General features: G+C 34.8%; 7 protein-coding genes across 7 annotated transcripts; 4 read left to right on the forward strand and 3 right to left on the reverse strand.

Moving 5' to 3' along the window:
- Positions 1-198: 198 nt before the first annotated feature.
- Positions 199-656, forward strand: FG386_002454 (uncharacterized protein; the record flags this gene model as incomplete). Its single annotated transcript, XM_067341816.1, has 3 exons — positions 199-212; positions 261-327; positions 384-656. The coding sequence occupies 3 exons, from the start codon at positions 199-201 to the stop codon at positions 654-656; spliced, it is 354 nt and encodes a 117-aa protein (XP_067197924.1).
- A 171-nt stretch (positions 657-827) lies between these two features.
- FG386_002456 (glutaredoxin related protein) lies at positions 828-1,133 on the forward strand (the record flags this gene model as incomplete). Its single annotated transcript, XM_067341818.1, has 1 exon — positions 828-1,133. The coding sequence occupies one exon, from the start codon at positions 828-830 to the stop codon at positions 1,131-1,133; it is 306 nt and encodes a 101-aa protein (XP_067197926.1).
- A 363-nt stretch (positions 1,134-1,496) lies between these two features.
- FG386_002457 (uncharacterized protein) lies at positions 1,497-7,106 on the forward strand (the record flags this gene model as incomplete). Its single annotated transcript, XM_067341819.1, has 1 exon — positions 1,497-7,106. One exon carries the CDS (start codon positions 1,497-1,499, stop codon positions 7,104-7,106), a length of 5,610 nt encoding a protein of 1,869 aa, XP_067197927.1.
- Positions 7,107-9,427: 2,321 nt separating this feature from the next.
- On the reverse strand, positions 9,428-11,362 carry FG386_002458 (uncharacterized protein; the record flags this gene model as incomplete). Its single annotated transcript, XM_067341820.1, has 1 exon — positions 9,428-11,362. The coding sequence occupies one exon, from the start codon at positions 11,360-11,362 to the stop codon at positions 9,428-9,430; it is 1,935 nt and encodes a 644-aa protein (XP_067197928.1).
- A 739-nt stretch (positions 11,363-12,101) lies between these two features.
- Positions 12,102-12,698, reverse strand: FG386_002459 (uncharacterized protein; the record flags this gene model as incomplete). The annotated part of the gene is made up of 1 exon (XM_067341821.1): positions 12,102-12,698. One exon carries the CDS (start codon positions 12,696-12,698, stop codon positions 12,102-12,104), a length of 597 nt encoding a protein of 198 aa, XP_067197929.1.
- Positions 12,699-13,538: 840 nt separating this feature from the next.
- On the forward strand, positions 13,539-20,561 carry FG386_002460 (uncharacterized protein; the record flags this gene model as incomplete). Its single annotated transcript, XM_067341822.1, has 1 exon — positions 13,539-20,561. The coding sequence occupies one exon, from the start codon at positions 13,539-13,541 to the stop codon at positions 20,559-20,561; it is 7,023 nt and encodes a 2,340-aa protein (XP_067197930.1).
- Positions 20,562-20,644: 83 nt separating this feature from the next.
- FG386_002461 (uncharacterized protein) lies at positions 20,645-22,324 on the reverse strand (the record flags this gene model as incomplete). Its single annotated transcript, XM_067341823.1, has 4 exons — positions 20,645-21,232; positions 21,279-21,497; positions 21,581-21,835; positions 22,193-22,324. The coding sequence occupies 4 exons, from the start codon at positions 22,322-22,324 to the stop codon at positions 20,645-20,647; spliced, it is 1,194 nt and encodes a 397-aa protein (XP_067197931.1).
- Positions 22,325-22,895: the final 571 nt, after the last annotated feature.

A 22,895-nucleotide genomic window follows, 5' to 3' on the forward strand; every position in this document is an offset into this window, starting at 1 on the left:
GATATTTGTCACCCATATCCTGATACTTAATAGATTTATGATACTTTGTCACGTCTCGTCTACTACGATATCATGCGGAAGGTAAGAGAATAAGAAAATAGTCACTTAAGTAAGAATTTAAAATAAAGTTCATTGGTGTATTTTTTTGTAGAAAACATGTTTAAATTTTTTAGTTGTTTGTGCTGTCAGAATGTTGACATGAACGAAGAGAGGTGCGTTTACGGCAAAATATAGTAATTGAATTTACATAACGCCTTTAGACAAGATACAAGACTGATTACTAAGTTCCCATCAACATATCATTTGAGAACATTATTTGACGACTATGTAAGTTATGATTGTGTGATTTGTTTTTGTTTACTCTTTAATTATCGCTGAAAAAGGCAATTTCTGACTCGGAGAATAGCGAAAATGGGGATTTGGAGGAGATTGACGTGAAGGGAGAGCTAGAATGCATTATTGAGGAAGGAAATGAGGATTGTGAGGATGAATTGGCTGTGAGACTTGTTTCACACGGAAGCAGATCGGTAACAGAAAAGAACGAAACGGCAACTCATGTAAACACCGCAAGAAGTTCTTTGGGTGGAAGTTCAGGGAGTAGCACAAACCGCTCCAAAAATTCTAGAAAGAACAAGAGAAGAAGTCACAGAAAGTGATTATTTAAGCGTCGTTTTTTCCTAAACGTACACTCTTTTGATTAACTGTAACATTAGCGGGGCCCAATAGTTGATTTTTTGGCGGAATGAAATCCCCTTTTGCCACAGAAGATATAAACCATACAAGAACGAGAATCATCAGGTATATAAACAAATACTTAAATATAAGAAATGAGTTTGGCAAGGGAGTTTGTTGATAAGTTTATCAGTTCTGGGCTAGTTTGTGTTATCTCAAAGACAACTTGTCCCTATTGCATAAGAGTTGTAGAAGCACTAAGAAGAGCAGGGTACTCCCCGAATGTCGAACAAATTGATTTGAGGCAAGATGCTGCTGAAGTTCAGGCATATTGTAATGAGATTTCTGGGACTAGGACTGTCCCCAAGGTATTTGTATCTGGCAAATTTATTGGTGGGTGTGACGACACCTTGAGGAAGTTAGAGGATAAGTCTTTTGAGAAGTTAGTATCGTCTTCATAAACCACAGTTGGTTCAATAGAACGTGGTTTGATATGTTAGGAAACAATAAACTTGCTTGAGCACCCTGGGTATGTTCTGTTTATTTTCCCTTAGTGTAATTTAACATTGTCTATGCAAATCATGATTGTACGCGGCTACCGTGTGGGGAGCAATTTTACATGTATCCTTGTAGGATCTTCCTTTTAGGTAGGCCGGTTGATAGGTTTTTTTGCTTCAAAGTAGACTTTGTGTTTTTGAATTTAATAGTTAACATTTTGTAAAGTTATATGACAAAATTTTGAAAATACACATACTCACTTCAAAAGGTAAAGGTTTTTTTCTTCTCAAAAAGGCAGGAATAAGGTATAAATTAGTTTATTAGAGATGGGTATTTTGCACAGATTACTGATAATTACTCATTCAGTGATATTCCTTTTTGTCATATCAGGATGTTCGTCATCAGAGACTAATCTCCAGAGACACGTGGGTACCTTAGCAGATAGTATAAAAGCATACATTGATGGGGTTGAATCAGTTCCTCATAAAATAGAAGTTAGAGCGGAATCAGTTAGAAACTATGGTGCATACTTTTTAGAAAATCAGGGTTTCGACACCAGTCCATTAATTTGTGAAATAAGCGGAGTAAATATTAATGATAGATTTACCCAAATTTCTGAGGAGTATACATTAAATGCTTTAAAAGTTATAATATCTCTCAAAGTTATAGGTTCAATTACCTTGGAATTCTTAAGAGATTTTTTTTTAAGAATAGATCGTATTAGGAATGCCTATTCAGTTACTGACTTTTATATAGATATTTTAAATCAAATAGAGATAGCGAATCTTTTGGATGATAAATATATGACCCATCGCAACTATTTAAGAGCAATAGATTCCAATTTGGATACGTTGATAACTAATGTAATTGAGACGCGTAAAAGTATTTTGGAATATACTGGTCAATCTGGTAGTGAATTGTTTTGCAAAAATTTATATGAAGCAAAGTTTTTGGCTTTGGAACAGAATTTATTAATAGTTAAGACCATAGTAAATCTATTGGATAGTTCAGACACTTCTAAATTAGATAATATGTTTAGGGGTGAAAATAAGGCCTTGTATGCTACAATTGCAGATGATAAGGACTATTTATCTTCGTATTATATTGGCGATTTCAGTATTGATACTGGGAATTCCTTGCTTGAGTGCATCAAAAGGTCAAATGTGTTTGAGATTTCTGATTTATTCGAGTCCCTGAATACAGAAGTTACACAAAATCCATCTGATGGCTCTATTTTCGGCAAGTTATTGAACACAATGGCCGGTGATAGTAATTTAGCTTTTAGTATTTGCAAAAGAAATATAGAGAAATTGTTGAAAGAAATTGAATTTATTAGGCAAAAGTTAGTATCTAAAATAGAAAAGGGCAGTATATTTATTAAATCATTGAATAGTCAGTTTGTTGAAGGCATTAAAAAACAACAAAAATACGAATTGTTCAGAGAATACAAGACAAATGGTTCTGGCAATGAGGTGTTAGCGGCTGTGTTAAATTCGTCAATTGAAGCGGACGAAATTAACAATATTGTTGCTTTCGTTTCTGAGGTGCTGCAGATATCTCAGGATAATATGAACAAAATAGTTAGTTCTATAAAACAAGAAGGTTCGGAGCAGAGTCTAGGGGTATTCTTGATCCAAGACTTGAGATTTTCACTTTCCATATTCAGCAAACAGTATGTTTACATTGAAAAATTGAAAGAGTTAGATGAAGTACTGAAAAGCGCAATTGATCTTAACAACAAGGTAATAGAGGCAGAAAATAAAGCCATTAGATTGCTAAACTTTATTCCAATTTTCCACATATTAACAACCTCAAGGCCTCAGGATGAAAACCAAATTAAGTTTTTAAAGGAAAAGATAAATGAATATTCACTGATAAGGATGATTGAAGAGGAATACAAGATAGATTCATCTGCTCTTAGATTAGATCAGGATATTACAGAATTTATTTCAACATTAATTTCAAATGTGGATGAGACTCTTGAATATTCATGCAAGGCTTTAAAGGATTACTACGAGGGTATAACTAGTAGTGAAATAAAGGATGCGATAAAACTTATTGATCATAAAGTTTCCGAATCCATTTCACACTACAACAACAAGAATCATATATTTATAAGTAATGTTAATTCACTTGGTACTATTTTAGGATTGAGTTTCCTGGTGAAACTTGACACTGTTGGACTTGGTAAATTGATTTCAACTCTTTTATACGGCGGAACATATTTGACAAAGTATATTGATAATTACTTGGCTCTCAGAAAGTGTGTTGAAAAAGTGGAGAACGAAAATTCTCTGAAAGTCGACTTGGGGGTTGGTTTAATTGGTCTAACAATATCGTATTTGGATAGCTTAAGCTATATTAAAAACAGCGTTCGCCTTGAAAAAGAAGTAAACTCAGTCGATACAAATTCTGATTTAAAGGAAATAACAGAACAATTTTCTATCATATACAACATCATAGAGTACAACGAATTAGCAAGGTTATACTTTTCAGGTCCAGTTTCTCAGGTAGCTTCTGGTAAAGCTGGAATAAAGAATTCTAAGTTATCAAAAAAGGGCGTAGCTTTTATATATGATTCCATAATGACAAACGACAACAAGCTTTTTAAAATCAAGGGGTTAACTCCAATACTGGTTGACAAAAAGAGTGTAAAAGAGAGACTTCATTTCTTGTTTTCAATCTTTAGTTCTTATAAACAACTTTTATTATCTCTTGATAATTTTTTAAAGGTAAAAAGCAAAGAGTACAATTCGAGAGTTGAAGGCAAGGTTTATGGATTTTACGTTTCAGAAGTTCTTAAGCTTGCAGTGGAACAATTTTTTATTTCCCTTAAGGAAATGTTTAATTCTGGATTTGTTGGTAATAATGTATTGAATCAAATTTCTGAATGTATAAATGTGATTAACGACTTTATAACACCAGAGTACGCCAAATTATTTACGAAAATGTATGACCTTTCAAATTCTGTTGGCAAATTGGTTTCAATTATAATTAGTAGTGATTCAATGGTCCATATTAATTCATTTTTAACAAGTGCAACTGATTCTTCAGTTTTTGGTACTGACACAATAGTGGAACCGGTAGTAGACAATGGGAGAGTTTATGTTAGTTCGTTGAACAAAAGCAACTATCCTGGAAGCATTATGGTGAAGAAAAGCAGGATTCGTCCTCAAGAATCAGAATCCAATTGTAGGGTAGCCTACATTGATTTAGATGAAGAGTTGTACAGGGAAACTAGCACCGGTTCAACAGATGTTCCAGTTGGGAAGTACAATGTAGTTACTATTCATTGCATTATTCAAAATTCACCGGGCAGGACATTGGACGACTTCTTAAAGATTAGATCCTCAATTAAGAGTGGTGGGTTTTTGGATATGGAAGGGCATGTTATAGATTTCTTGACGGAAAGTGTCCAAGTAACATATTTGGCAGTAGATCATACATTAGCAAATAGCAATGTATACATTGAAGATTTAGAAATGGAACTTAATCAGTACTTTTTGCTTGTCCCTGGACTTAATATTGACTACGTAGTTAACTTGGATACTTTTTTGTTCTCAATTAAACAGAGAGATTTCAATTTCTTCAAGGATATAATAAATTACTGTTTGGACTTGTACATGTCCTTTGATCCAATGAATTCAAGTGTTTCAAGATCATTCTTAAGGAGATCAAACTATGTGAAGCTGCTTCATTCTACAAATATAATAGGCAATCCGATCAAGGTCGCCTCTATTGGAAAATATTCAGGTTTTGGAGGTGAGACGCCTTTGTTGTTTTCTTTTGCTGTGGTAGATCACAATGAGGACTCGAATATTTATTACCTGAAGAAATTGTCTCGCGATTTGTTTCAAGAGAGCGTGTTTAATTGCATAACTGTACTTGATAACATTGCACCTTTTAAATCCCCCTCAAGTCCAACAAAAGAGTATGTTTGGGTTGTAACAGAAAGCAGTCACGTATCCTATATGATGTTGCTGAGAAACAAGTTGATAAATGAAGTAATTTCTGGGAAATTAAAAAGAACTCTTTACGTTGCTTCGTTAGACGTTGCTAATCAGGCACAAATAAGCAACATGAATGCGTTTTTCAATTCATTGATTCAAAGGGAGTCTAGCACAAACATGTTCTATGATATAACAAAGAACAAGATAATGTTTTTAGTTGATAACAACTTAGACATTTCAAAGAAAGCAACAGATATAATTGCCTCCCTCAAGATGTACAGTCACAAAAACTTTTTTGAAAATGTAATTTCGAGGAAGACAGAAGTACTAAACGTCCCGGTATTTCAAATAGATATGAAGCAAGCAGTAGATCAGTATGTTGTTGGTTCAATGCCTTTATATTGCTCAGCCAGAAGAAACTACTACGACAACTCTGTTGTGTTGAGTATAACTGAGAACCTGAAAATGAAAGATCTTATTAGCTATAGATTACTGTTGAGAACTCTTGATTCGAGTTTAAATCTAAGAGTCAGAAATTTGCCGTCCCAGACTGCTTTGAGAGAAATATTCAGTATTGGGTATGAATGCATGATAGACATAAACAATTTGAAATACACGTATATTTTGCCTGTTTCTGATCCAACTGCTACAGAAAAGATCTCAGAAATTAAGGATATAGTCCAAAACTCGATGAGGGATTCCTCTGTGAATTCTCTTTACCCCTCGATACTTGAATTTACTCCTGAAATATCATTGAGCTCAATTGGGTTGAAAATAATCAGTCCAGAATTTGACCAAAGACTGAAAATAACACCCGGTTCTGAGATTTTCACTTTGAATGGAATTTCTTACTATGTTATAAGGTATAATTCAGCAAATTTTTTGAGTTCTCTGGAAAAATATGTAAACGAACTATTGTTGGGGAGGGAAAACATGATATTTACGAGGGATTTTGTTAACCTTGACACGGACAGAGGGTACTTACCTCAAAATGGAAAATCATTATTGATTCATTTAATTAAAAGTGTACCTATTGAGCTGGTTGAAAGGGAGCACGTAATTAAGATATATACAGAAAAATATGATAATCCAAATGTGGGTTTTATACACAATATAATGAAAATATACAAAGGATACAATGTCAGTATTATTACAAAGGACATTGAACATTATTACATTTACAAACTGTGTTTCAATGAATCAAATACGGAGAAAGAGTGCACTTTTATTAATGTATTTAGATATGTACAGTCTAACATTTTTGAAAAACTAATTGATTACCAAAAATCTTTGAACTTGAATCAATACTTTTCTGTAATTGCTGAAGAGAACGAAATTATTTCAGAGGAAATGATTGGATTAAACGTAATTTCGAGATTTGGTGGGTCTGTGTTGTTTAGAGCAGAAGATAGACTAGAGCTTTCCTATTATTCCTATCAATATTGGGATGCCTGTGCATTTGTTAAGGAGTATTACGAATTCTCAACGGAATTACCAATTGTGTTAATTAATCACGATCCGGCCGTTCAGGATATAGTTGTGGAGAGTACTTCAATTGAATGTCCTGTGCCTCCTATTCGTAATCTACCAAAAAGGGATTCTATACCACATTTTGTGAGACTTGAAGACGTCAACAGAGATGGAATTAGCGTTCATACAGAGTACATTTTCACCCTTTACAAATCTTTTAATTATCAAATACTCGCTAATTATATTGAATTTCATCTTGCTGGACACGACGTTGCTATACAAATTGAGGGTTTCGACTCGGTTATCAGAAAAAAGAAGTTAAATGACGTCTTGGACATGTTTTCTGTCTATATTAATAAAAACAATCAAGGAAATTATACCATTACCCTTAAAAATATTTCGCTTAGTAGCGCTGAAATACAGAGTGTAAAGATGGTTGTGGAAAAACTTCAAGGTATTTTTCCAAATTCAGAAATAGTGGCTGTAAATACGCGTAATGAAGTAGTCCAAGTATGATAACAAAAATTACTGGATTTATCATCTAATATACTATTAATTCGTATCCTGCTCATTTTAAATTTTTTTAAGATAGTATTTTATTTCTTTTCTCGTCATCTCGTGTTTAACTAAATCTGATATCTCTTAAATTGTCCTCTTGTTTTCACTTTGGTATAAGTAAAAACTCTTAAAAATCGTTTAGTGGGTGCGTTTTGTGCACAAGTTCAAGTTGTGGAATTAGTGTCAAACAATAAATGAGTATTGGTGGGTTTTTGATTCAAGGATGAAGACAAATACAAATTTGGGGAATTTACACTCCTCCTCGACTACATCAGATACTTTGAATCAAAAATAGCAGTTAAGGCCATTATGTGTTTGTTAGTTCCTAAACCCAATGCAGTTCTGCTTGAGCTGGAAGGACAAATTCTCCAGTATTTGACTTATGTGAGGGCAAAAAGTCAATAACAGGACAATTAAAAACATAAATAAATACAAACATTTAATTAAAACATTTTTTCCCGGAAAAAATGTTAAAGTTTCGAATTACTACACACTACTGCTCCAGGTAACCTTTAATTTTGCTCGTAATGTTGTGAAATGCACTTCCCTCGCGCGAAGCTATTATTTATCATCTGTAATATATAAATTATTAACTAAATTCATACAGTCATTGTTTTTGTTTAACTAAGTGGAATGTAAGATATTCTAAAATTTAAATTAGCAAGACAACAATAGTGAATTTAGTTCCTAAGTTACATAAAAGAATACGAGTGCTCCGGATCTACATTTGCCAAGTTGGGAATAGGAAAGATGCCACTCGAAGTATCCATTTTAAAGACAATAAAATTAGCTTCTCAGAAAACATTAAGGTACAACTTTAAATGGTAAAAATTCACACTACTTTGTTTTAAATCTATTTGCCAAAAATTGATGAATCCTTTTTTACTGTATAGCAAAATAAGAGAAAGCCAAACCAATTATACAGATGTGCATAATTAGGTACTATAGTGATGATAATAAGTGGAAAAAATGAAATTCTCCTGAAAACACCGTCCGCACTAATACATTCATTATAGTACAAACTCCAAAAATATTCGGAAAAAAAAAACCATTACAGAATTTATAATATAAATTGATAACTTTTAAACAACCACACTAGTCAATAAAATAAGCAAGTTCACTGAAAAAAAACCTGTATATTTTTCTTTCCTTTTTAAGAGAATAGATACCAATAACTTTAGGTGTAAATGCAGAAAAATCATATCTATTTAGTACATCGCATTTAACTAACTTTATTAATACGAGTAAATATATATTTGAGTCGCACCCAAAAATTAGTAGGCGAGACAGTTTCCATGATACCTAATTTCGTTATTTAGTTTGTACTTGCAATTTTGTGTTATATTAGTTCAGTAAAGCATGAATTCAACAGTTTGAATCTTATTAGAGTCAATAATTTTATTTTCCTGAAGCACTGTAATATAATTGCAAATAAAAATCTGAATAAGAAATTTGCTTTGTTGGCTAATATCATGGAGTGGATTCCATAAAGCAATATGAATGTTCCAAAGTAGTCGTTTAAAAATATAAAATCGCTTCTATTTAGTCATTTTAGAAACAGTGAAAACAAAAATAGATAAAGCAATGCCAAATATTACTTTTATCCATATGCAAGATTTTCATCAATATCTGCAAAAAGACCATATATAGTATTTCTTCCATGCAAGCACTTTTTCCCCATAAATAACAAGATATATATTTAAAACTTCGTTGTTGAAAAATAATTTTATAAGTGAAATAATTCCCAAGATTAAATGATAATGACCCCAAAAACTATTTATTGTTGGAATAAAAACTGCAAGCTTGTGTTCAGTATTCATATTTCCAATAAATAGTAAACATCATAACTCCAAGTATAAACTATCATCTCAATAATATTTATATTCAATGTCAACAGTTACTACCCATCTAACCTTTTAAGGTTTTATTTTCAGTCAAATAAATTGAGCACCAAAAAATAATTATACAACGCCAATAAATATTTTTTCCTTGCAAACATTTTAATAAAGGTAGATTACCGTTTCCTATTTATTTGTAACTGAAAATCCTTTAATTTATGAAGAAACCCAGTTAATGCTTTAAACCATCCACATGTGTATATATGCAAATAAAATTGTTTTAAATAAATTAAAAATGCTCTGTACAGGGTGAAAGTACGAAAATGTACTTGCTGAGTTTAGAGTCTTTTGAAAAATTGTTTAATGTCTTACTGTATTTCCGGAACTCATTTTTTTATATGGAACGTTCCCAAGTAGTGCTCTAGCTGCAGATTCAGTTTCTTATTTTCTGATTTTTCTAATTTTTTCCCTTTCATTTCTTTCATCCTTGAATTTACTCTTCATATATTCTTCAGCCTTTTTTTTCATTTCCTCCGTTTTAATTTTGCTTTCCAACTTCTCTTCCTCCTTCTTTTTTCTCGCTTCATTTATTAAGTTTAACCAATCATTGTACGGAAGTCCCTTGAAAGGAACTGATTTTCTGGGTCCGGATTCGTAATCATGGTCTTGGTCCTCACGTTTAACCGGCCCATTAGCGGAACTCATTCTCCTTAATTGTCTTGCTCTTTTAAATTTTTCTAATTTAGATTTAATTTCTTTCAAAATGTCTGGTTCAGTATCTCCTTTTTTATCAATGATATCCTCACGCTTTGGTTGAGTATCCTTATCATCAACATGGAAAATTGTTTCAGTATAACCTGGCCGTGGTTTTTTAGTCACAATAATTTTTAAAGTAGATTTATGTCTTTCTTCCCCTTTCTGTAAAATTTTAAGTCCAGATGTATGTTTTTTATGTGGTTCGGAAATAGTTACTTCTCGTAGTCCTATCTCACAAACAGTTTTTTGTTTGGGCTGCTTTATTACTAAATGCGAAGCAAAACCACATGATTGTGGACCCACATTAGTGAAAATGCAAGAAACAAACCTTCTAGTTGTTTTTCGTTTTCCACCTATATTCATTTTCAGTCTGGATGTGTATTTTTTCTGCTTTCCCTCACCTTCTTCAATTTCTTTAGCAATATCATCATTAATATTGACTTGAATGCACGTTTTGTATAGTATTTCACCATTTGCTAACAACCTTTTTTGAATGGAGCTAATTTCATGCTTCAACATGATAATATCGATTTTTTGAGACCACAATTTTGATAATAACTTTAAAAGTTCATTCTCAAGAGACTCAGTTCTTAATTGTTGAAGTTCCAATCTCTCCCTGATATCTCTAATAACGTCATCATGCATTATTTTCTCCTCAAGCTTGTTTAACAAATCAAGTAGTTGAGATTGCTTTTCCATTATTTTGACAATACTGTCCAACTGGGAATCAAGTATACCACTTAATTTTTTCTTTTCTCTTTCAAGCTCGTGTTCTTTTTTCATAATTTCATATTTAAAACGAGCGGATTCGGTATCTAAAGGGATTCTCGGGACCATTCTTCGCTTAACAATAGGGGGTTCATCTGGCATCTGACTCCCCAAAATTGGAGGATTTTTTTCGATACTTGTTAAAAGATCTTTCTCGTGTGTTCCAACAAATTTCGTTTGCTTTCTGTGTTGCTTATTTTGAGCCTTTAATCGCTTTAGCAATTTGGAATATCTTGAGGTGTAACATTGCTTTTTGTTTTGCTCCTGATTTGTAACACCCTCTGTAACATCCGAAGTGTCTTCCTGCATAGTAGTGTCTAGAGACGATATGATTTCATATGAGTCCTTCTCAATTTTGTCATTTATTTCATTCAGATCCTTCCTTAAACGATAAAAGCCAACGAATATGTCAAGCAACTCAGCTTGTTCAAGGTATAAGTACTTTCTTTCTTTAGTTACTTCTAGATACTCAATTCCACCCTCAACTTTGTCCTTATCGTCGCATTCTGCTCCCTGTTCTTTGTGTATTCCGCAGTCGCTACCATCTTTGTATTCAGCACCCAAATCCACACCCACTTCCTCCTTGGGTTCTGGTGACTTCTGCTCGGTCCCCTCTACGTCAGTAGAACTTAAATCAGGAAGTGCCTTGCATTCTGCAGAAACCACGGGAAAACTTTCAAGTTCTAAAAGCAGTTCCTGCTCACCATGTTCATTTTTTTCGCAGGAATCGGAAGTAACAAGATTCTCGACGTCACGCTCGCCACCTAAGTTCTCTGCTCCATATATCAATACGAAGAAATAAGCGAAATATATAATAGCTATAAAGAATCCCCCGGAGAACCCAAAATTCATAATTCTTGTCCGAAACACACAGCTGGTCCAGTTAAATACGAACACAAAACATAATAAAACTTTTCTCCAAACAACCAAATATATTAAATTCAGATATATCAGTTTCACGTTGCCGCCTGACGTACTCGTGTCATTAAGGGTAACTTGACTTGTTGGAAGAAAAATATTATTAAAAAATTCAACTGAGGCATTTATTTCAGTATCGTATACTTAAAAAAGAGGTATAAAACAAACTGGAAATAATTAATTTATTCCTAACAATCCGTATGGAAAAATTATAACACGTCTATAAATAAAGGGAATACAATGTACATTTATTTATATTTATAATAGGCACACGAGTATACCCTAAATATAAACTTATTAAAAACTAAAATCCATACTTAATCCATCATTTTCTAAGTTATCAGTATCAAGATTCAGGGAAACGTGCCTTATTTCCAACTAATAAATTTTACAAATTAGGGGTGTCCACATTGAGTTTGAGAGGCAAACCCCTCAATCTCTTTTTTGTTCTTTTTTCGATAGATTTTTGATATTTAAATCTTCCATTGTTTGAATTTGTTTAAACCTAATTGGAAGCCTCCGTCTACTTCCTTTGTATTTTAATAACAAGTGATGCAAAGAGACGACTACTCATAAATGAAAATCACGAGCTGAGAATGTGATTATATAAATCATATGTAACGGAAATAAGCGTATCTTTATATATCGGTAATATTTATTTAGATTTAACATCTCATTCATCCTCAAAGTCCTTTTTGTCGTACAGAATTCTGTTGATAACTTGATCGTCTGAATGCGGTATCCATCTTTCTATCACTTGTTCTAAAACTACGTATGGAGATGCACCCGGGACGTTACTTGGATGTCTTCTCTTAATTTGTCTTCTTGGTCTAATAGGCCTCCTACTTCTAATAGCGTTTTGAATCTTTCGTAGTCTTGTTGCATTAGAAAGCATTTCCGGGACATCTAACAATTCATACATTGGAATTTGAGATAAGTTTTTACTCATCATTTCAAAAAATATCTCAGGTGAGACTTCAACTTCTTCACCAATTGATCTTTTGCAGAGTTTGCAAACTGAAATACCGTAGTCCGGGTCGATAAGCGAAACTAACTTCCTCAACTCCTCCTTGGAAAATAAATTAATCAGTGACTCTGCAACAGCCTCTATTGATGGCAATAATTCAGTATAATTAAACTCATTGTCTCCAGGACCACCATAGAGTGTTTTATTTTCACTTAAAAGCAGATCTGGATTGGAATTTGTTGCGGATGAAAATTCATAAATTGTAAAAAAACTCAGTAAGAACAAATAAAGTAATTTACCCATTTTTCGAGCATTCGTTAATTTTGCTATACCTTTTTATTATATACTTCAGCCTAACTAATAAAAATTATCTTTAAAAAGTGAAGACAAAATTAAACTAATTTTTTTTTCTAAAGGCGACGAATAACTATCCGTTTTATCTTTAAATATATCTTGGAGCTTTGCCATCTTGGCGGTATCGTACGAACTTTCCTCTTTGACATTTTTGACGTCGTAAACAAAATAAATACTTTATTCACTAACAAAATAAAAAATTTTCCTGCAATTTTTTATTTATGTAGAAGCAAATCGTTTTAATTTATATTTTCAAAAAGCGTTTTCTAGAATTCCCTAAGTGGTGTACCGACCTAAAATGCACTGTTTTGTTAGAACACTTCCGGAAAACTCCACTCTGTATCCGTGGTCCGTCTTTACAGATCTATTATTCTCAGGACTGAGGAACTCCTCTTCCTTTAATATTTTCCTTTCTTAGTGCTCGCTCCTCTCTTTTTCTCTCTTGAGAGTTATTCATTTAATGTGCAGTTCCCGCCCGAGGCATGGGCGAATTTAAATACAAGAGGCGCCAACACATGTAAAGATCTAAAAAAATGTAGTATTTAAAGACGAAATATAAGGAGGTAGTGGCCCAGAGGAATAACGAAATACAAAGGTAGGTATTGTATTGGGTGAATAGGGGTTATTGTGTTTAACCCCGTCAGTGTCATTATTATTGTTATTTGATTCAATACTTATTTGAAAAAGGGAGTATAAATCCAAGTAAAGTCCGGAACTCGAGGGAAAGCGAATACAAATAAATAGAATTAAATGTTATAGATGTTAAAACTGAAATAAATTAGGTTAGGCATGAGAAGCAAACGAAAGGGGTTCACAGTTACCTCTTTAATTGTGTCGAATTTTTTTTGCGTTTTATGGGTTGTTTTTAATTCAAAAGCAGACGCTTACAATTACAATCAAATAGGAAGAAATGATATCTTTAATCCATTCGTGAATCAACATGCAAATGTGGTTATGTATCAATATCCAGACTTTTTGGGTAACAATGGTGCAATTTTTGCTCAGAGGCCAATATTTGCCCAAAGCCCAACAACCACACTAGGTAAAGAGTTGTTTGAAGAGCTTAATGCTATAAAACATGGAACAAGACAGACGAGTGTTTCAAGTGCTGTTCAAATGCAACAAACTCCTAATTTAGTGGTTTCACCTGTAGCTTTTGGTCAACAAGATGCAAAGGTTAAAAAAACAAAGCATAAGAAATCGGGTAAGTCAAGAAAGAAACCAAAGGTACTATCTTCTACATTTATTCAGAACAAAGAGTATTTTGAGTCGGTCCCTGTTCAACTTGGCAAGGCAGTTACATTGAAGGATAAGTGCCAGTTTGTACCAACCCCAATAAAGAGCTCTGAGCAAATATATTTTTGGAAGGAAATAGACTATCCAAAATTAAAGAAAAGTGATTACAATATACTTATGCAACACATAAGTCGTGAGCACCCGTTTACCAGTTCATCTGAGTGTCTGACGTTGTTTGACGAGTCATTTATTGCTTTTAAAAATGGCGATCTTCTAATTTCACCAGAAGTTTTTGTGGGGCAGGTTAGGCAAGTGGGAATGCAACTAAGGGACTCTCTATTAAGCACAGAATATATTGTTTCAACAGAAGATGTGTGTTTGGCAATGAGAATTATTCTATCTTTACCGCATCCATACAGAAACATAATAAATTGCAAGTCTGCAATAATAGCTGCCATTAGAGATTTACCTGAGATTGAAAACTACGAGTTGCTAGACCAAAGCGATTTATATATGGAGAATAAATTCAAGGATATTAATTTCTCATGCAAGAATACCCTTAAATTTCAAAATTTCGATCCAAAAACCAATCCTGAGGACTTTACTTTAAAACCAAATCAGCTCTACAAATTGTTTCAACTTGATTTGACTCCACAAGATTTGCAATTCTATTTAAGACTCGCACTCCCACACAGGAAAGCGGCTCTTACAGTTCAGAATAGCTATTTTAAGTTTACAAGCAATGCATTATTGTTTGATGTGGCTGCATCTATAATTCTTTTATTGAATGAGTTTCATGAAATGGACCAGTCCATAGAGCAGTGTATCGAGATAGTTAAGACCTGTGTTTCTCTACAGGAAGAAGAGAACGGCGGAATGCTACTGAATCCTTCAATAGCTGAGGGAATATGCAAAGATTTAGGAATAACTTCAGTAACAAAGAGAAGAAAAGTCAAATACAACTCCCACACATTAATTCAGTTGCTGAAGAGATTGACTCGCATGAAACCAAATGTTGACAAGGGATTCATCATTACTACTTCTCTTCCTTCTGGAAAGACACTGCTCCCGACTTCAGAATACGGATTCTTGAAGAGATCTCCAAAAGCTGAGATTTGGCCTATTGTTGGAAAGATATTTTCAGACGGTACAATAAGCAGCTCACTGATTCCAGCCTGTACTGGGATCCCTGCTTTTGAATTCAATAGATTTGTGCTGCTAAACACCTTTATTGAGAGGTACTTGGCGATATCTGGTCTTGGAAGAATAAAGTTGACTATTGAGGACATATGTTTAATGGTAAAGTATTTTATATCTTATAACAACTTGATAAAGAAAATGCAAAAGGAATCAAGTCAGGAAAAGGCTGTTTTTCCGCTGGAAGATTCAATGCCTCTGGCCATATTCACTGTTACGCAGAGCTTAAATCTTGAGTTATTTACAATGGAGGCCTGTAGGGAAATATACAGGGAGTTTCTGGAAGAGGAGGAGGCATCCTTAAAGAAGGTAATAGGGTATAATTATCTTGATAAAGTTGAAAGTTACTATTCAAAACCACCTTTTAGCTATAATTCGAACACAAAATTAAAGCACCTGCCGAAAATGATGGTAAATGGTAACATGTTTGAGAACACATATACTTGGAAATCGTTATTGAACAATCCCTCTTGTTCTGGGTTGAAACACCATATTTTAAACAGAATAATTATGTTTATTGCTTTCGTTCTTTCTTACTGGCGGAATAACTACCCTTCGGAAAAAATTCCATTCAAAAGTCTTTTTGATGTTTGTAATGGATTTAGCAATACATTGGAGACCTATTCATTCAAAAGTCAAGATTTTGTTTTATTCACAGAAGATTGGCTTTTTGTTAAAAGGGATAAACTACATGATAGCATATTGGAGTCTATTTGGAACAACTTTCTAATATATGAAAGAACGGCCTTTCCAAAAAATTCAGAGGAAACCGAGTCGGAGTACATCCAGAGAGTGTACCACTGTTCTTTGATTCCAGAGCCTTTATTTATAGATGACTGGATTAGAATAGAACTTCCAATCAGAATGGACATTGCAGAGTTTATTAAGTTAACTCCATATGTTGATAGACACATCGGATTGCTTTCTAATAGAGATGAGATTACGGTTAATCATGTGACTTTAGTAAAGGCGTTTTTGGAAACGTTTTTTGAGGAGGTTTATCAGTATCCGGTTGTGGTGGAGGATAAAAACGTGTTGCTTCTAATGGATCGCAGAGAACTTGAAAAGAAGTCCATGGACGAGTTGTTTTTTGAGATACAAAGCAAACAAATGGAATGGAACTGGTTAAAACAAGAAACGGCTTCTCATGCTATTTTGGAACTGTTGGAATACCTTAAGATGCTAAAGAGTACAGTTGGAAGCAAATTAGACAAAAAGGAACCAACAAACAAGGACATATTCTCCTCTCCAAGAGCAGTTTTTGTTCATGGTAAATGGCTTATCAAGGCTCCTCAGCCTGTATTTAAGCTAGCAAATTCCTCGCAAAAACGAGCATTACACGGGTATCCAAAATATATTTTAAATAAGGCAAGATACATTCAAGCCTATTTTATTAAGGCGTTTGATAGAGTGCTGCAGTTCGACTTAAACATTCATATTGGTGACGTTGTGATATCTTTAACAAATAGTAGAGGGGAGGACGAGAGGTTCATAGAGCTTCTTACGGAAAGACTTTCGAGCAAAAGTGATCAGAGTTTTATTACAAAACAAGTGGTTAAAGAAATATACTCTGCTTGCATTACATTTAGCTTCTATAGATACTCATTAAAAGGAGCACTTTCTGAGGAGCAGGCATTTGCTTCTCCGAGAGTATTTTACAAACCAAAGTTAGGTTGGGAATTTTTTCCTCCAAACGTCCCAGACTTTTCAAAGCTCCTTGCTTTGAGTAAGATATTCAGGGAAGACGGGAGGGATGGCACTGCTGGAGCTGGTGTTGGCAACGGATCGGAGTTAATTGCAGATGGAGGGGAAGACGGACATGGGGAGGGATCAGTAAAGACACTTTTGATCAATCCATACACTTGGAACTGTTTGAAAGGATTTGTCGAAAGCAAAAAACTTGAGATATGGCAAACAAACAGAGCAGTTTCAATGTGTGCGTACTTTAATCATTGGCTTTCTTATAAATTTCCAAAAAGACACTCCAATGACATTAAGGTATCTGCTTGTGTGAATGCGATTTATCATTTAAAAAGCATGAAAGGAGGTTATAGTCACTCAGAGGTGGTTCAGATTTTCTTTAGGTACATTGGAATTTCCTATTTAAAGGAGGGAGATATTAAGGAGATGTTGTCTGCCTTTAATTCATATGAGAACATAGACAAGCCAAATAACATGGGAAAAAGACAGTGGTTAATGAGTTTTTATAGGATACCACAAATAGAAGAGACGGGAAAGAATTCACTAGGAAGCGAATTTGAATCTTTAAGATTCCCAACTGCACCTAAATTAGGTCAACAATCAAGTTTGTATGGAGAAAAACAGCAAATGAGGGACATATTGCAAGTTCCAAGTGTGTTTGTTCCAAAAGATTTTGACAAGGATAACATCTCAAACTTTAAGGAGCTTTTGGAGAAGTTCACATATAGGTTTTTAAAAAGAATAGGAATAAATGTCGAATTGGAGCTTGAAAAATTCAATTTCTCAATTTCAGAAGTGTTGAATAAGTGTACTGGGGAGAAAAGATTGAGTTTAATGGATTCTTTTGATGAACATTTAAAGGAAATAGATAGCAACCTCCCATCAAATATCCCAAAAAGGCTTTCTGAAGGTTTTTACAAGTTCATAACATTAAAGTTTGCTGGGAATAAGGAAGAGGAGTTTGGGGAAATAATTAGAAGAATATCTAGCAGAAGAATCTTAACAGATACAAATGAACTCCCGTTCGACATCCCACTTGGAATAGTTTCCGGAAGAATTGACGTTACAATGCCTTATAACTCCCATTCTTTTGGGGAAATTAACTTTGCGAGACTTATAATAGCATATTTCAATGAACATATAATAGAACAGCAAGGAATAAGGGTATCTGGTTCAGAAGGGTCAAATGCAAAAGTGGGAGTTGACTTTATTTCAGAGCACTGTTTAGGCAGATCATTTGATATTATTAAGAAAGGTGGGGTGGATTTGCAGCAGGCTATAAGTCAGGCTTGTTCGCACGAGTTTTCCTGGCTAACAAGCAAATTGTTGAGAGTACTGATTTCAGGGGTTTTGACCTATTGTCAAATAAACTCTGAAGAATTTCCAAGGGACCAGAGAGGTAGGGAACTGCTTAAATTTGTCAGAGAAAGATTTAACACTCCAATAGTATCGTATGAGGAAAATTTAGGCACTTGGACAATGAAGGATATACAAACAGGCTTTTACGAGAAACAGGAAGTATTTAGCAGTGAATATTCAACCTTGGAATCAGTTGGGACGGTTGACAAAAAAAGTGGTATTGTTAGCTCAAAGAGCTTTCATTATTGCAACGATCTCAATGTTTCCCAGGTAAACAGACTTCTAGCTAAGATTCAGTACTATAGACAGTGCATGTCAGAGGATCCAAATATAGTCGTCTCTGAACTGGAAAAGCTGCTTGACATAAACATTTGGTGTCTTTCGCTGCGTCAAGAGGTTCCAAGCATGAGAAGTTCTAATTCTAATTTGCTTTTTAATTATTTCGGAATAAATTCAACAACTAGACAGACGTTTGAAATCTTAGAGGAAAACTTTGAGACACTGGAAAGTAGTAGTTGGATGGAAAGGAGTTCTTTAAAAACCTATCAACAAAACCTACACGACACTTACTCAAATCACAAAAAGGTGATCATGAAGATAAACTCACTGATTAAGTCGGACAGCCTTTTTTGTCCGAAGATAGTGCTTGAAAATGACCTGATTTACCTGCAAGGGTCCTTAATGGACAACACATATAATAGAATAAAACTATTTTCTGCCTTTTCTGAGGTCTTTTTCAGATACAGATACGGCATTATATTCGAGTCAAAACCAGTGTTGGTTGGACTTATAGTGGATAGATTTGAAAAAATTGAGGAATCTCAGCTAAATGTAAGAATGTTCAAGTCAATGGTTCCGCAGGCAACTACTGAATCAATTTTGTCTCTGTTTAAAAGCTTTAACTCATACGAGGCTGGAATAACAGAAGGAGGATTTGTTGATATAAAAAGTATTTACGAGAGCAAACTTTGTAGCGAAATACAGGGTGATTGGTACTTTATTCACTCAGTTGGGGATCTACAGAGGGACGAAATGGTTCCAGAAACAGCTGTAGGCCACTCCTTTACGGAGCAAGAGGTTAATAGAATACAAACAATTGTCGCCTTTATAAATCAGTCGTTGGATGAGGTATATAAAGACAAATCAAGAGGTACATACGTTAAATTTGTAGACATAGCTCTTTTATTGAAAGCAAAGACCGACATTAATTCATTCTCGGTGGCCATTCACTACTTGTACGGCATTTTGCAGGATGACATGAGATTCTACCCTTGGTTTACAGTGAATGTGCTTAAGAGCATAGTAAAGCCTTTTCTTGAGTGGGAAAGTCAGACCATGTTTAAGGTAACAAAGGAGGCAAGTGCCCAGTTGTCGTTTGCTGTTCCTCTGACTAAAATTAAACAAAAGTACATTTACTCGCCTGTTGGAATCTTAAAGGACAGCTTCCACTGGTATTCATGGAGCAGAAAGCCAATTTACTCCGACATAGTCAAAAGAGTCGCAGTTTTAGGGGACGAAATTGTGCATTCAATGACTTCTCAAGAGAGGATTTTGTTCGGAACGGCTAATTATAAACACATGTACGAAATCATGACGTTGTACATACAGCACTTTTTGCAAGAGGTAATGAACGTAATAATCCCATTCAACTTGGAGTCTACTGTTCACGCATTTACGGGAAAATCTCAGATTGAAGATGAAGTTTTAGAATTTTTTTCGAGCGTTTGGAAGTATTACAGGGATTCTTACTTATTCAGAGGATTTAAAATAAGTAGCGGAGCCTTTCAAAATCCCCTCGTTACTGTAATTAAGAAACAGAGGTTTTTCCCACCGACTGCTCTTCCTGAATTTGAGTACTTTGACAAAACAGTTTTGCCAACTAAAATGGACAAGTTTATGATCCACTTTAACGGAAGATATGCGGACTCCAAACACGTCGTAAACAGAATTTCAGCCTTTTGTGCGTTTTTGAATCTCAGTTTTGAACCATTTATTACAGAAAAGATAAGCGAAAACGAAATACTTACTAAGACTGGACTTGTACAAATCATTAATGGCAATCCAAACAAGCCAATTCAGGAAATTAAAGAGAAGATAGTTGAAATGATCAGAAGTGACTTTCCTTTCTATGCAAGTACTCCAGAGAAGAATGCTCACCTTTTAAATACTATTGACTCCTACATATCATTTGAAAACGAAATGATTAATTTAGGTTGGAGTATTTCAGATATATACAAGAAGCCTCTTGTTGTTCCACTACACAGTGGGTATCATTTTGGTCTAAATTTGAGAAAGTACATCCCCAATAGAAGAGTTTAAAAATTAGTCGCTTTTAATTTAGGACAAGAATTATATTAAATAATTTGTTTTATATTTAAATTAGTTACTGGTATTTTCGATCCTCACTCACTTGATACTGCCTTCTTCAATTCGCTTATCAGCACTTTTCTCAGTTTTTCCTCAAATTCTGAATCCTCCAATTCGTGTTCATCCTGGCTTCCTCCGCCACTTTCGCCCTGATCGCCACTCCTATTATCCCCCTCTTCGTCTCTCTCTTCCTCCTTCCGTTCGTAGTCTCCGCTGTCATCTCCTTCTTCGTCGCGCTCCAGACTCTCCAGTTCCTTGATGAGACTCATTATTTTGTTTTTGTTTTTTTTGGATATGTCTTTGCTCTTCTCTAAACTGCAGGCGTACTCAATTCCAGGTTGGTTGCTGTGTTCAGTTAAACTGCCTTTGTCTTTGTCCCCTCCCTCCGTTTCTTGCGCGTCTTCTTCCTTTTCCTCGTACACTTTGTTGTTAAATGCATTATAGCAGTCCTCATTTCCCAGAGAAGCTCTGACTACAGCCCTTATTTTCAACTCCATCTCCCTCGTATTGTTCTGTCTTTTAAAATTTTCCCACTCTCCCCAATCGTGGTTATAAACATAACTTTCTTTGTATGAGTGGCTGTCATTTTTTTGTGTAAAAGAACTGTTGATATAATCTACAATCTAAAGAAGGTGTTTTGAGTCAAATTAATGTTTCGAAGAAACTTACCGAAAGTTTATCGTCTTCTGGGTTTTTGTTTTTAACTGTGAGGCCTAAATACATCTCTCTGTTCACAAATGCGTTCTCTTTCGCATTTATCTGAGTTTCCTCTTCTTTTGGTATTTCCACCAGGCTATAGTTAAAGGGTCTCTTTTTAAGATCCTTCATTCTTAAACAGTTGGCTCTCCTAGTGGATATCTTGTTGTTTTTATCATACAGTTCGAACTCCTAAGTTGACATTGGACAATTCAAAAGTTAAGTTTAACAGCCAAGTCATTGTTTGAAATCTTATTGAAACGGATAACACTTACCCAAAATCTAAATAATTCAGTCCCGTTTTCCTTGTTCAAATCTGAATCTGCTTTGTCGCTCCCATTTGACAACGAGGTTGCGTTTTTTTCCGTTATTTCCAACTCATCAATCTCGCTCTCAATTCTGGTTTCATTAGTTATTCTCCCACTCGCGGTTATATCCGAGTCAAAACAATTTGGACATTGATAGGTTCCTCCTTCTTTGCATTTTAGACACTCTCCTAGAGTCTCCTTCTCACCAAAATCAGGGACTCTCTGAAGTTCGTATACGGCCTGTTCAACACTAAAGTTGCACTTTTTGCAGACGAACACGGGAGACTTGTACTTGTATGAAGGCCTGCTGTCGCGATCGCATGACTCCGAACAAGTCTCGCCTTCCATACAACAGGGTCTACGATGTTGAAGCAAAGGAAAGGAAAGCTCGAGGCAGCATTTACGCGTGTGACAGCTTTCTTTGCCAGTAAAGTCATCTTCGGAGGTTGAACCGGCATGAGAACTGCCGTGACAGCACTTATTGCAGTGGCCAATTGTATTAATTAAGCTAAAATTGGCGCGAATTCCGACGCCAGCACCCACTTTGCTCTGTACCACATAGTTTCTATATGGATTTACGTATCTTAGGCTGCTCTTAATCTCTTTTTCACCGACATCACTTTCCACTATTTCTGTATTTCCCTGACAAGTAGCCAGCAACAAAAATAGGCCGGTGCAACAGTAAAATACAAGGCAAGTTGAAAGTCTCATTTACTCTACATTTCTTGATGAGATATCTCTATAAATTTGTTCTCATAGCTCAACCGTAAATTTTTTCCCAAATATTAAATCTATTTTCATGACACTGAGATAAGCACATTTGGCGCTCAAATTTGCATGACTTTAAAGCAGATTGAACAGGTACCGAGTGAAACTATGGGAATAAGTTAACGAGAGGCAAAAATAAAAGTTGTATGTACATATAGGTTAGCTCGGCCAAACAGCTGAACGATTGTGTGTTCGACACGAACCTATGCGTTCCTGTGCGTTGTAAGCCACAAATGAAAGTTTTCCTATATTACTCCCCGTTTTCCGAGGGATCGCCGGATTTTAAAGAGGAGGAACGGAGTCTTAAGAGTAAGAACAAAGCAGAGGGAGACGGAGGAAACAAGTCATGACAAAATGGCGTTGCTGTAAGGTGATAACTAATGCTTTTCAAACTGTTCCATGCTACTTTGTTGAATTTATTGTCCTACTGTTATTGTACGTAGAATGGCTCCTGCCACGATATAAGGGTAGCTGTGTTTGGTGGAGCGGTCAAACTTGATCAAAATAATTTCTT

The sequence above is a fragment of the Cryptosporidium ryanae genome, assembly GCF_009792415.1.
Source record: "Cryptosporidium ryanae isolate 45019 chromosome Unknown contig_43, whole genome shotgun sequence".
NCBI lineage: Eukaryota > Apicomplexa > Conoidasida > Eucoccidiorida > Cryptosporidiidae > Cryptosporidium > Cryptosporidium ryanae.